The sequence below is a fragment of the Hyaena hyaena genome, unplaced genomic scaffold (genome assembly GCF_003009895.1).
Source record: "Hyaena hyaena isolate Hyena2069 unplaced genomic scaffold, ASM300989v1 scaffold_546, whole genome shotgun sequence".
NCBI lineage: Eukaryota > Metazoa > Chordata > Mammalia > Carnivora > Hyaenidae > Hyaena > Hyaena hyaena.
In genome coordinates this window covers 591,878-605,383 of record NW_024081179.1, presented here as the reverse complement: position 1 = coordinate 605,383, position 13,506 = coordinate 591,878, and the positions used below count along the sequence as shown (strand labels likewise).

The 13,506-nt window shown below is 47.7% G+C and overlaps 2 protein-coding genes across 2 annotated transcripts in view; one reads left to right on the top strand and one right to left on the bottom strand.

Annotated features, from left to right (window-relative positions):
• Window positions 1-13,506, bottom strand: part of TDRD9 (tudor domain containing 9) — a 104,912-nt gene that overhangs the window by 88,181 nt on the left and 3,225 nt on the right. The window contains exon 2 of the mRNA XM_039255783.1: window positions 98-204. Within this exon, the coding sequence (XP_039111714.1) occupies window positions 98-204 (107 nt within the window). The remainder of the gene's footprint in view (window positions 1-97; window positions 205-13,506) is intronic.
• On the top strand, window positions 7,473-9,234 carry RD3L (RD3 like). The gene is made up of 4 exons (XM_039255784.1): window positions 7,473-7,535; window positions 7,694-7,799; window positions 8,192-8,497; window positions 8,849-9,234. Exons 3-4 carry the CDS (start codon window positions 8,199-8,201, stop codon window positions 9,144-9,146), a joined length of 597 nt encoding a protein of 198 aa, XP_039111715.1. The 5' UTR covers window positions 7,473-7,535; window positions 7,694-7,799; window positions 8,192-8,198; the 3' UTR covers window positions 9,147-9,234.

Genomic DNA, 13,506 nt, shown 5'->3' with positions numbered 1-13,506 from the left:
GACTGAACCTTTCTTACAAACCTTGGGCAATGTCATGCTGTAACCTGTACGACAACTCACGCAGCAGGATTTACAATCTTTAAAGATGCCCACTCACCTGGCCCACTGGTGGACTGATCACCACCACACATATCCAATTCTTGTGCTTCGAGTTGTCTATATTTGTTAATATACTCCGTTTCTGAGCTCTTCTGGGTAAGTGGCCTGAAAAGAATATTAAATGTTAATATGCTGTTTCCAAAAAGCCAAGAAGTCCCACGTGCTATAATTCTTGAACAGTTACTTTCACTTAAATCAGAGAAAACATGTAAATTGGTCGTTAAACAAATGAAAATATGCTCAACTCCACATCCACTCGCCACATAAGTACAGATTAAAGCAGTAAGGAACTGGGCAACCAGGCAGCTCAGTCAGCTGAGCGTCCAACTCTTGATTTCGGCTCAGGTCACGATCTCATGATTCATGAGTTCAAGCCCCACAACAGGCTCCATGCCAACAGCAGAGCCTGCTTGGGATTCTCTCTCTCAGCCCCTCCCCTGCTCATACTGTCTCTCTCTCTCAAAAAAAGAAAAAAAATTTTTATTAAAAAAAATAAAACCGTGAGAAACCAATGTTTCCTCCTTCATATCAGAAAAACTGCCTATCCTTCAACCACTGCAGGGAGTGGCAAATCGGTAAGATATCTGTTATTCTGAAAGGCAACCAGCCAGTATCTGAGCCAAAATTTTTCCTAGTGTCTTGCATAGAACAGTATTGCAACATGCAGACACGGAAGCAGGTGCATAGACAAGGCAGCGCTCACTCAGTCAGCAAATCCTTACTGACCCCCCAGCACACTGGAGATACAGCAGTAAACAAAGTCCTGGCCTCAGCAGCCAGCACTCTAGAGAAGGTGGTATGACAGAGACACACACTCACGGCCATATGTAATACAGGGGGACAGTTTTAAAGCTAAGCATATAAAGGACTCCAAGGAGAAAAAGTACCTTTGGACAATGTTTTAATAGTTAAAATCTGAGAACAAATGTCTGAAGGAGGACCAAGCTAAACTAGCGCACACTCCTACTTAGTGTGTATCTTTTTAAGGACTGCCAGGGCTACACTCATGCTAACAGGCAAACATGTCCAAAATGTTAAGTAAAAAACATTTTTTTAATTTAAAAAAATTGCAAAATCTGCTCTCAATCATGTTTGTATTATCAACATCTAATTTAATCGCCCTGTGTCAGAAAGAAGACTGCACAATACCAATTCTTGAAACTTGAGGTTTATTTTAGTAAAACACTATTAGCCTCAAAGCCTGCTCTGCTAGCCTATTAGCAGTTACATCAACATTCTTTTGGATACTATTTACCTGATATTTACTCAGTAATCCACTCAGCAAACTAAAAGATTTTTTAATGTTTATTTATTTTTGAGAGATAGACACAGAGTACAAGCAGGGGAGGGCAGGGAGAGAAAGAAACACAGGCTCCAGACCAGGCTCCAGGCTCCGAGGTGTCAGCACAGAGCCCAACGGGTGGCTTGAACTCACAAATCATGAGATCATGACCTGAGCCAAAGTCGGGCGCTTAACTGACTGAGCCCCCCAGGCGCCCCTCTATTCAGCAGCTTAATAACTAAGGCCTGACTCCACGCCAGGCACTGCTCTAAGCACCTGGGACATAGCAGCTGGCAGACAGTCCACATGGAACTTACGGTCTAGTTGAAAGAAGAAAAATAAAACAAAACATGGAGTATGTTATACAGCGAGGAGCCCACAGAGAAAAACAGCTGCACGGCCAGGAGAGGAGATGGAGCGAGAGCGGCTGCAATACTAACAGGATGACAAGGGCGCCATTAAACCAAAGAGCAGCAGAGAGGGAGAAGGGCCATGCAGCCCTGGGAGGGGGAAGATCTCCTGGCTGAGGACACAGGCAAGCCCAGCCCCGACGCAAGTGTGCCAGAAGAGTCGGGGGGCCAGGGGAGCCCTGGAGAAGGATGGGGGCGCCGAGAGGTCCAGGGAACGGGAGATGGTTACTGGGTAGGGCAGGGGGTAGGCTGCCGGCAGGGGCGAATTACAGAGGTTTTGGCTTTTGCTCTGCGGGAGATGGGTGTTGAGCAGGCACAGAGAAATAGCAATATCAAACTCCTATTCTGACAGGATGGCTCAGACCAGATGAAGCGGGGTGCGGTGATGGGACAGGCACTCAGAAGCAGGGCGACCACCTACCACGTGAGCGCAGTAACCAGGCCAGAGATGACATGGCTGGGACTAGAGCGGCAGCCATGAAGGCGGAGCCCTAGGACGTGCCGGCATAGGGGTGCCCGGCTGGCCCTGGTGGTGGAGCGTGGGACTCTTGATCTTGGGGCTGTGAGCTCGAGCCCCATGCTGGGTTTAGTAATTACTTATAAATAAAATCTTTACAGAATATACCCACTGGCATGCTAGATCCGGGTATGAGAACACAGGGGTGGAGACCGCTTCCCCAGCTCCAGCTCCTGGGAAGGCCAAACAAGCACACCACGCTCTGTGCCGTCCAAACGAAGCCAGAGCCAGGGCGGAACGCATGGGCCGCTCCTGGCATCGCTGGAGGTACGGTGCTGGGCAGATGAGGGAAGACGACCAAAGATGGAGCACCGGCAGGCTAACCAGCGGTGCGTCTGCCACCATTTAACTCTGCTCTCCCCAAGTGCAGACACAGCACGGCAGAGACAGGGCGCCCCAGAAGTAGCTCTCGTGCCTCAGGGAGGAGAGGGCACCCCACACATTCTAAGGGCAGCCCCCAGATTTTATATTTCCAGGGGTCAGCAAGAGCCTCAAACTCTAAGGAGGGGAGACATCATCTCCCAGAGGGTAGGGTGGACCCGCACCACCTTCTTTCCTCCCAGGTCCTCCCACCGCTTGGCCCTGAATGTGAACGCAGGCAGCTGCACCGGCAGGAAGCGCGTGGTGAAGCCGGGCAATAAAGCCCCAGACTTCAGGCCAGAGTCCCAGAAAGGGGAGCTTCCTCGGGGGCAGGAGAGCACCTGGGGGAGTGAGACCCCAAGGCCGTCCATAAGCCACTGGACTCACCCCAAGGCTGCGCAAGCATGTGCCAACCCAAAGCGCCCATCACGGACGGACGACCCAGAGCTGTGCTACGGGACGGCCAGCAGGTGGCAGCCTGCAGGACAAGCCGACAGCACCGCCAACAGGTCTGAAAACCCAAGAGACCCCGAAACCCCGGAACCTCACGTAAGGCTGGTGGGAATCTGCCACCTGAACACAGCTGCTCAGCTGCAACCCCCAGAGGATGTAAACAAGCCTGGGCCCCATGACTCAATGTTCAAGATGCCCAGGACGCACACACCTACCCAGGCGCAAAGAGCCAGGAGAGCGTGCGGACAGAGCAAGGGCCACGGAGCCTGGAGACCAGCCATCTGTCCCCTACACCTCACACCAATCTCAAGTCACTTCCAAACCAATTCAAAACCCAGACACTTACTTTTCTTAAACCTGTAAAGCTAATATTCTTCTACATTTGATAACTCTGTAGTTGAGAAGGCCTTCAAAACAAGATCACAAAAAAGGAAAAGTCAAAAAGGAAAATCTCGATAAACTGAACTAAACTGTAACCTAAAGCTTATGAACAAGGGGCACCTGGGTGGCCCAGTCAGTTAAGCATCGACTTCAGCTCAGGTCATGATGTCACAGTTCCTGAGTTCGAGCCCTGTGCTGGGCTCACTGCTGTCAGCACAGGGCCCACTTCAGATCCTCTGTCTCCTTCTCTCTCTGTTCCTCCCCTGCTGGCTCTCTCTCTCTCTCTCAAAAATAAACTTAAAAAACAAAAATTTTAAGCTTATGAACAACCTCTCTATAAAGGTTAAAGGACAAGAACAACAGTCACTTGGAAGAAAACATTTACAGCACAAAACATGTGAGTACATTAAGAATTCCTGTAAGTCCATAAATAATGCCCAACCCAATAAAAATGTAATTGTTAACTTTAAAAAGTACCTGTACTAGTGTTTTAATTAAAATATTTTCTTTTTTTAAAGTTTATTTATTTTTGAAGGAGAGAGAGAGAGACAGAGTATGAGCAGGGGACGAGTGGAGACAGAGGGAGACACAGAATCTGGAGCAGGCTCCAGGCTCTGAGCTGTCAGCACAGAGCCCGATGTGGGGCTCGAACCCATGAACCGTGAGATCATGATCTGAGCCGAAGTCGGATGGAGAACCGACTGAGCTACCCAGGAGCTCCTAATTAAAATGTTTTAAAGAAGAAATAATATTGGGGAATTTCACCCAATTTTAGTTTCTCCTCAAACGTCCACTGCATCTCTAAGAGGTGGAAGAGAGAAGCAGCAGCAATCAGGACTTGAAAACCAGCGGCGAAGGGACTGAAAGCAGGCGGCTGGCAGCCTCCTCCCAGCAGGGAAGCCTCCTTCCACTGCAGTCAATGCTTCCGAGCACCAACGAGGCCTGACGGTAAACATTACACCCGGCCCGGCTCCTCAGCTCGCCCTCAGGTTTCCAAAATCGTGTCCTTCCACACTTGTCTCCTTCTGTACTTCTGTGCACACCTTTGAGGCTAACGTGCGCTCCCTGTGGATGCTACGGTGCTACCTCACAGCAAGTCTGAGAAAACAGTACAATCTTTGGCGAACAAGATGCAGCTAGAAAAACTGTGACAATGACCAAAAAGAAATTGGTCAGTATCACAGTTTATGCTTTCTGTATTCCACACAAAATACCTCGTGGTTACAGTTTGTTAGAAAGAACTCATTTATTCAACATACTAAAATGTTTTAAAAAATCCAAGTTGGGGCGCCTGAGTGGCTCAGTCAGTTAAGCGTCCGACTTCAGCTCAGGTCATGATCTTGTAGTTTGAGTTCAAGGCCCACGTCAGGCTCTGTGCTGACAGCTCAGAGCCTGGAGCCTGCTTCAGATTCTGTGTCTCCTTCTCTCTGTCTGGCCCTCCCCCGCCCACGCTCTGTCTGTCTGTCAGTCTCTCTCCCTCTCTGTCTCTCAAAAACAAACTTAAAAAAGACATTTTTTAAAAAACCCACGTTAAGCTAATTACAGCATGATAAACAGGAAGGATTAACATGGAGGCCCTTTCTTACCCTGATCCACAAATATTTCTACTGTCCGTCTACATGGTAGCAGGGGCACCACTGTACCAATATTTGGGCTCTATTTCAATCAAACGATCTCAGGAGACAGGACAGAAAAATAGAACTGGATGTAAGACGAGCAGCACCCCTGAGCACCGGAACGCAGGCTTACGCGTGGAAGGTGAAAGGAAGGTGCACGGAGTGGAAGCTAAGTGGTAAGAAAGGCTCTGTGGGGGCTATGCGTGAGCAGGGGCCACAGTGGCAAGACAGGCACTGGAGAAGTCTGCCGGGGAGTGGGGTCTCTGAGCAGCTCTCTGTGTGCAAGGCTCATGATCTTCCAATCTCCGAAGGACGCCTGCACCCTAGAAAGGCCTTCCCTGACCTCCACGACGAATGGGGAGAGACCTGCGGTGCATCACTCCCGCCTCCCCCGCCAACTCCCTCTGCGCCATGACTCGTGGGCCCCCACCTGTCCCCCCACCGGAGGGGGCTCCGCACGGGCAGACACGAGGTCTGTCCTGTCCACCCTGCACCCCCAGGCTTCCCAGCCAGCATGCAGGCCACGCTCGGGGAGTAAATGTCTGTGAGGGACTGAAAACCAGCAATCACAGCGGAGGGCAGAGCAGAATCTAATCAGAAAGGACTCGAAAATAAGGAGAAGAGACAACAAGAGCGCAGACCAATCTTTCTGGAAGTTCAAAGCAATAGCAGGGCCAAGGGCAGTATGTGGCTGCTTTCCCTCAGACGGAAGCAACACACGAGGTGGAATTCCACTGGGCCCTGGAAAGAATTACAACGGGATAAAAGGAAGAGAGAATGAACATCTCAGACCACAGAGTCCGTGTGAGCAATGGTGAGGGGGCCGGCGGGGGGGGGGGGGGCACGAGCAGGGAAGACACGCTCCGGGGCAGCGCGGGAGAGCCAGCAGGAAGCGGAGACACAGGAGGCCTTGTAAAGAAACGTGGTTCATGTTCCACACCCAACACACTTCCAACATTGTGGTCACCACCTCAGAGGCAAAAACATTTCACATTAAAGCAAGAGCAAGGAGGTTATTCAAAGGGAGAAGTGTCAGGATTCATCGTAACTTTAGCAGAAAATCTGCTGGGACGTATCTGTCACGACAAACTTCACCGCCTCCGTCCTCCCGGCGCCGCACACGATGTGATGTGAAAACCCGCCCGGGGAAGCTAACAGATGCAGACAGCGGCCTGTTCCTCACGTGTAAGTAACAGGGGCTGCAGGCTGACCACACTCGTCACTCTGTATCACGCGTGACACGCGGGTCTGATGTAAACCACGTCTATTCTTCACGGTTCATTTGAAGGAAAAGGCAACAGAAGAACCAGTGTTATAAAAGGAGAAGCCACTGCAGTCACTGAACACAGCAGCAGAGAGAAAAAGACCTGCCGGCCCTTTAGCAAGAGACCCGCGACACCGGCAGGAAGACAACACACGAAGACCCTCACTCGTTGCGTTGGCACTCACCCGAACAGTAAGTATGTCTCACCGGCAGCTAGAAAACACCATAATCCTCTTCTCTGTAATGAATTATAAGGTTTTGCTGTCAATTTCATGTGCCCTTAGGTCTCCATTTTTCCCTAACCTTAATTTATTATTACTGTTTTTCAAGAGATTATAAACTAGGGGCGCCTGGGTGGCTCAGTCGGTTGAGCGTCCGACTTCGGCTCAGGTCACGATCTCACGGTTCGTGGGTTCAAGCCCCACGTCGGGCTCTGTGCTGACGGCTCAGAGGCTGGAGCCTGTTTCAGATTCTGTGTCTCCCTCTCTCTCTGACCCTCCCCTGTTCATGCTGTCTCTCTCTCTCTCTCAGAAATACATAAAACATATAAAAAAAATTTTTTAAGAGATTATAAACTATATTCTAAAGCCACCTACTTCACCATCTATGTCCTCTGGCACCACAACTGGCCTAAACATACAAATTTCACTACTAGTTAGAAAGAGAAACAAGCTGAATACAGAAAATAGCCCTGATTACACAGTTAAACCTAGGACTCATACCAGTGTTCTTTCCCCATTTTGCTCAGAATTTTCTCAGAATGGATATTTTGCAAACCATCAAGATTGATCTGTTTTTCCTGCTCTCATTAGAGGGGACAGTGACCTGGCTTCTAGATGGCCTGAGAGTTAAGCAGAAGAATAAAAGCAGCATGGTTATTTTTAGCGCCCCACAATTTCACTGCCCTGAGCTGTGACCCACAGTTACGCATGGCAGAGCACCACACCCCGCCGGTCCGCCCTGCAGCTGGGAGCTCCACAACCCATCACAGTCTTCCCCGCAGCTGAGAGCGCATCCGTGCTGCCTCACGGACTTCCCCGAAGACAAGTCTGAGTGCGTTTAGGACCAGAGCCCGAGGCTGCCAGCATCTTTTTCACATAGACGGAGCTACATTCAAAAGGCAGACCATTATATAATTTGTGAAGATTAAATAGTAAGTTATTTTTGTCATTTCTTCTAGCTTACTTACAAGGTGAATTAATGAGCGTTCTCTCTAAATGAAGACATCACAACCTCATTCCTAACATAGAAAGTGATTTATTTCAAATACGGTTTCAGTGGGTAAATAAGGAGGTTAATTCCTCCCCACAGGGAACGCATCGGAAGAACAATATATGCCCCAGTAAGGCACAGCTTTGTCACTGACTCAGGAAAACTCTTCGGCAACATCAGCACCTCGGATCCATTACCTTGCCAGGTACGCTTTAAACCTTTTCTGCGCAAAACCTAAGTCAAAAGTGTGTGTGTGTGGACAGCGCTTTTCTATACATTCATGTTTTAAAGCTTCCTAAGAACTTTTAATAGCAAATTCTAGTGTTATTTTCAGAAAATTTGCAGTCTGGAGATTATCTCTGACTTTGTATATTTCACTTCCGCTTAGCTACATAATGTGTTTTCAAAGCTTGGTTTTTGGTACTGACCTAGTTAGAAATCAAAAGATTTAATCCACGTTCTAATCTTATTCTGACCTGCATATCTAACCAGTGAAAAATTCACGCAGTTTTCTGGCAAATGTATTGAAAAGAAACAGATATGCTCATCAGAACCACAACATTTTATGCAAATAAACAAGTGAGACTATTTCCATAGGCTAAAAATGCCACTTTTTGGCTGGATGAAATGGCCAAAATACGATGCCTACAAACCCACACACTGCCCTGGCTCAGACATAGTGACAAAGACTCTGCTTCGGGAATTAAAGTGGCATCTGAAGGAGCGAGAGAGACTAATACAAGAGATTGAAAATGAACAAAAAGTAAAAAAAACAGGAGTGGATTACAACTGGCTGAGAAACTACCAGAACCCCCACATGACCATCCCGGCTACAGAACAAAGACAACTTGAAGTCCTTTGCTCACAAGTTCAACCTTGTCAGACCGGAACTATTCTCAGCAGGTAAAAATACTATGTTCTCTTTTGCAATATATGCTGCTGTCAAGTCCAAGTTCTTCATATATCTAGATTGGAAACTGTATTCTATCAGGTAAATACTTTTATCATGTGCATCAAAAACTCAAAACCAAAATCCCCAAGGGTAGGCTGGACTTTAAAAATATCTTACTGGCTAGGAAATACTTCTAAGTCACAGAAAATTTCTTTATTAGAAGCGTAATTTTAAAGGGATGAGCAGATTACTCAAAAAGTAACTACTATATGATTACACTATTTCAGCCGTATTTCGGAGATTAACAAATACGCACAGAAGAAAGTTTCTGAATTGAATATTCATTACTGCCTTCCCTCTAGGTTCCGAGAAGTTTTAGCAGAAAATGATGTACTGCCGTGGGAAATAGTCCACATCTTCAAGCAGGTTCTGAAAGACTTCCTGAACAGTGCTGACAAAGGCGAGCAGCAGGAAGGCCGGGAAGAGTCGAGGAGACCAGACTGCCCTGCTCCTTCTGTGACGCCAGCCACAAGCTCCCAGAGTTCAGACAAGGACGAAATACCCACGATTTCCAGTTACGTGGACAAGACCACAAAAAACAGGTTCCCGGCGTTCTCGCACAGGATATGGAACCTACCGTATTACCACCCATCAAGTTAAGTACCTTGTAACCAGAGGAGTTTCTATGAGCACCTTTGGAACAAGAACTCTTTAATAGTAAGAGTGAGAAAAAGTGATTTCATGTTTTGTTGCCAAGTCAGATGTTAAGTAGTGTTTAACTCCACACCCTAGGTTTTAAGTAATGTTCCTTTTTTAATCACTCTAAAAATGCAATGTTTTATTGAACAGTAGACTTCTGTCTAAAATGGTTCCAAATATTTTGAAAAAAATGTTTGAAGTATTTTCTTTACCTCAAACATATCTCATAGGCATTTTACTTAGTATGAAACTGGACAGATTCTGTGTGGAAATTAGACATTAACCTTGACTTTTATTCTGAAAGGAAGCTGTTATAGAATAAAATAAGCAACTGATGTGAATCTTACTTTTACAGTAAAACACAGCCGCCTCAGGTCATTCTCAGCAGGGAAGGGAGGACGGGCAGTGACAGAGAAGATAATGGGCAGTTTAAAAGACTAAGTGGTACTTTACTCCAATACTCAGATTTGTTACTAATTACAGTATTTTTCAATAGCAACTAACATTAAGGGAAAGTGTAAAAAAGAAACAGAGGGGCATCTGGGTGGTTCAGTCAGTTGAGCATCTGACTTTGGCTCAGGTCAGGTCAAAGCTTGCAAGTTCGAACCCCGTATCAGGCTCGCTGCTGTCAGTGCAGAGCCCACTTTGAATCCTCTCTCTCTCTCTCCCTCTAAAATAAAATACTTTCAGGGCGCCTGGGTGGCTCAGTCGGTTAAGCGTCCAACTTCGGCTCAGGTTATGATCTCACGGTCTGTGGGTTCAAGCCCCGCGTCGGGCTCTGTGCTGTCAGCTCAGAGCCTGGAGCCTGCTTCGGATTCTGTGTCTCCCTCTCTCTCTGCCCTTCCCCTATTCGTGCTCGCTCTCTCAAAATAAATAAACTTCAAAAGAAAAATACTACAGTTGTTTCTGGAAGATGTACAAATCAAATAGAAATTTAACACAAATAAACTTCCTGAATATTAACAGATCCCATTTTATATACATTGTGCTGCTTACAGTACCTAGAGTTGGCAAGAAAACAAGGGTCAAAAACATTAGGGAGTGCAAATGGGGAAAATAATTACCAGGAAAACTTCAGGCATGTTTTATAAAGAGAGAGTACCGGCTCAGTGACTAAAAGATTTAGCTAGAATATGGTGAGGTGCAATATACGTTAATCCACAGAAGAGAACTCTGCATATCTGACACATCGTAAGCTCTCAAAAGTTAGCGTATTTTTATGTTTATTTGGGGGGGGGAGAGAGAACGCACACACATGTGGGAGGGGACAGAGAGAGGGGGACAGAGGATCTGAAGCAGGCTCTGCGCTATCAGCACAGAGCCCAATGCAGGGCTCAAACTCCCGAGCCATGAGATCATGACCTGAGCCAATGGCAGATTCTTAACCAATTGAGCCCCCCAGGCGCCCCTCAGAAGTCAGCATTATTAACCAGCCCAATCCATTTAATAATCCATTTAAAATCATTCTTTCACATGTCAAGTGCTATGTGCAAAGCACTGTATACATATTCTCATTTAATCCTTACCTTGAAAGTAATTATTACTCCCACTTGACACATGAACAAACAGCCTCAAACAAGTTGAATGGCTTGTCCAACCTCAGGGAACAGGGCAGGGACTGGCGTCTGTTCGTCAGGCCCCTGCACTGCCTCCAGCCCCAACTTACCCTCTGAGCTCCAAATGCAGAGTCACTTGCTTACCTGACACCTCCTCTTGGATGCCCACAGGCAACCAAAGTCACAGAGGTTTGTTTTCTGAAAGGATAAGTACAAATCAAGAAAGGTACAAATGAATCAAAGCAACACACGTACACACAAAAAGCATAGCTCTTTAGACACTTCAGCTCAGTAAACAATGCCACGGAACCATCCAATTCCTGGGGAGTCTCAGAACAAGAAATCTCAGAACCAGTCCTGATGGTGGAGGGGCCAAAAACACATCCCAAAGAGGTAAGACCTGGGGCACATGGCAAGTGCTTTAGAGGAGAAAACAGGGTTGAAAGAGACTAAGAGACAGAGACAGGAGGTGGGAGGATTTCTGCAGCAGCGGACGCCATGGGAGGCCTGTGTAAGGGGCAGATGTTGGGACAGCGCCCGGGGTGCAGGCCGTCACGGAAAGGAACAGGGCGGGGAGGGCAGGCACTCCAGGCAGTGCAGTAGAAATCAATGCCAACGTGGCCAGAGGGCAGCAGCAGATTGGGCAGACGTCACATGGACGAAGGCTGGCTCAGCCACCAGAGTCCACACTTTAATGACAATCCAGCCACAGAGAGCCGCACACATACTCAAAGAACCTCAGGTGAATGTTCACTCAAGAATGTGCTCATTCACCAAATATTAATTGATTGTCCACTTCATGCCAGGCATTCTTCTAGGTTCTAGGTGCTAGACTACCTTGGGGTGGGGGGGGGGAGGATGGGAAGCTAGGAGACTAAAAATAGAAGGCTTTTGGGGCGCCTAGGGGGCTCAGTCAGTTAAGCATCTGACTTCGGCTCAGGTCATGATCTCACGGTTCGTGGGTTCCAGCCCCGCGTCGGGCTCTGTGCTGACAGCTCAGAGCCTGGAGCTGCTTCAGAATTAGTGTCTCCCTCTCTCTGTCCTCCCCTGCTCAAGCTCTGTCTCTCTCTCTCTCTCTCTTTCTCTCAAAAATAAACAAACATTTAAAAAAAAAATAGAAACCTCTTGCAATGATCCAGGAAAGAGAGGGTAGTTTGTTTAGGCCAGGCTGGTGAGAACATGAACAGTAAAGTGCACTCTAATTCTGGAAACATCTGCCAGGATGTTCTGATTTCATCGGATTATACACACACACACACACACACACACACACACACACACCCTAGCGAAATCAGCTGTGGTCATAGGAAAATGGCAGATTTCATGATTCAGTCAAGGCAGGAGCAGATAAGGAAGCCATTCTCATTTCTAGCATGTTGTAAGTACTCAGGAACTGGGACCTGCTGAGGCAGCTTGTTCCTGCAGGCACCTGGGCGCCTACTCTGGGTCAGGCAGGACACTAGGAGGTGGACAGTCAGTGATAAAATGTTCCCTCAAGAAGCCCTTTTGTGGGGAAAACAGCATAGAGCGACTCCGTACAAGCGCTAAGAGGTGCAGGTGCCGGGTACGAGACAAATGGTTCTTCACAAAGGGCCACCCGCTTGGTTTTCCAGAGCCTTCCAGATGTTCCTCCTCACTCTTCTTGGTTCCATCTCATCAACCTTATCTAAACACTCAAGGGGTCCAAGCTCGGGTCCTTGGAGCTCTTCTCTATGCACTCACCCGCTAGGATCCACCACCCATAGTCTGGGGGAGCTCATTAAGGTTTAGTTAAGCCTTAAACTAAACCTCCAAACATCTAACTCCAGCCTGGCTTCTTTCCTCAGTTCCAGACTGCCCACATTTACTGTTACCTAACAGCAATGTCAAGTTCACGGGTTCAAATCAAAAGTCTCCCCATACACCAGCCCCTCCTGCAGTCCTGCCTTTCTCAGGAGATGGCAACATGTTCCAGCCGCTCAGCCAGGAGCCTGGGTGTCGCCCCCTATCGCTCCCCCACGCATGTCCTGTATCTGATCCAGCTACAAAGTCTTTGCCTGGGTCTCAGGAATACAGCCAAACTGCAGACCCTTCCCTCCTCCAATCCCACAGCCCTGGTCTAACCCGCCATCCTCTCCTCCTGGCTCACGCATCCGTGAGCATTCGCCAGAGAAACTAAACCAACAGGACAGGCATGTGTATGTAGAGAGAGATTTATTTTAAGGAATTAGCTCATGAGATTGTAGAGACACAAGTCCAAACTGTGCAGGCGGGCCCAGCAGACTGGAAACCTGAGGAAAGTCTGAGTCTGAAGGGACTTGGCAGAATTCCTTCGTGCTTTGGGAGGTAAATCTTTGCTCTAGCCAGGTCTTCAACTGATTTGATGAGGCCCACCCACAACTTGGAAGGTAACCTGCCTTACTCAAAACCCATCAATTTAAATGTTCATTTCATCCAAAAAGCACCTGCACAGAAACATCCAGAATCATACTGGGCCAGGGGCACTTGTGTGGCTCAGTCAGTCAAGCATCTGACTTCAGCTCAGGTCATGATCTCAAAGTTTGTGGGTCCAAGCCCCACATCAGGCTCTGTGCTGACAGCTCAGAGCCTGGAGCTGCTTCAGATTCTGTGTCTCCCTCTCCCTCTGCCCCTCCACTGCTCATGCTCAGTCTGTTGCTCTCTTTAAGATAAACAAACATTAAAAAAAATTTTTTTTAATCATGTTGGGCCAAACAGCAGCAACATTGCCCAGCCGAACTGCCACACAAAGTTATGTCACGGATGAC

Bases quoted from the DNA above. Each gene is read 5' to 3' on its own strand.
- RD3L (XM_039255784.1), top strand. From the start codon at position 8,199: ATGCCACTTTTTGGCTGGATGAAATGGCCAAAATACGATGCCTACAAA. The intron at 8,498-8,848 runs GTAAAAATACTA...CCTTCCCTCTAG, and splicing joins ACCGGAACTATTCTCAGCAG to GTTCCGAGAAGTTTTAGCAG.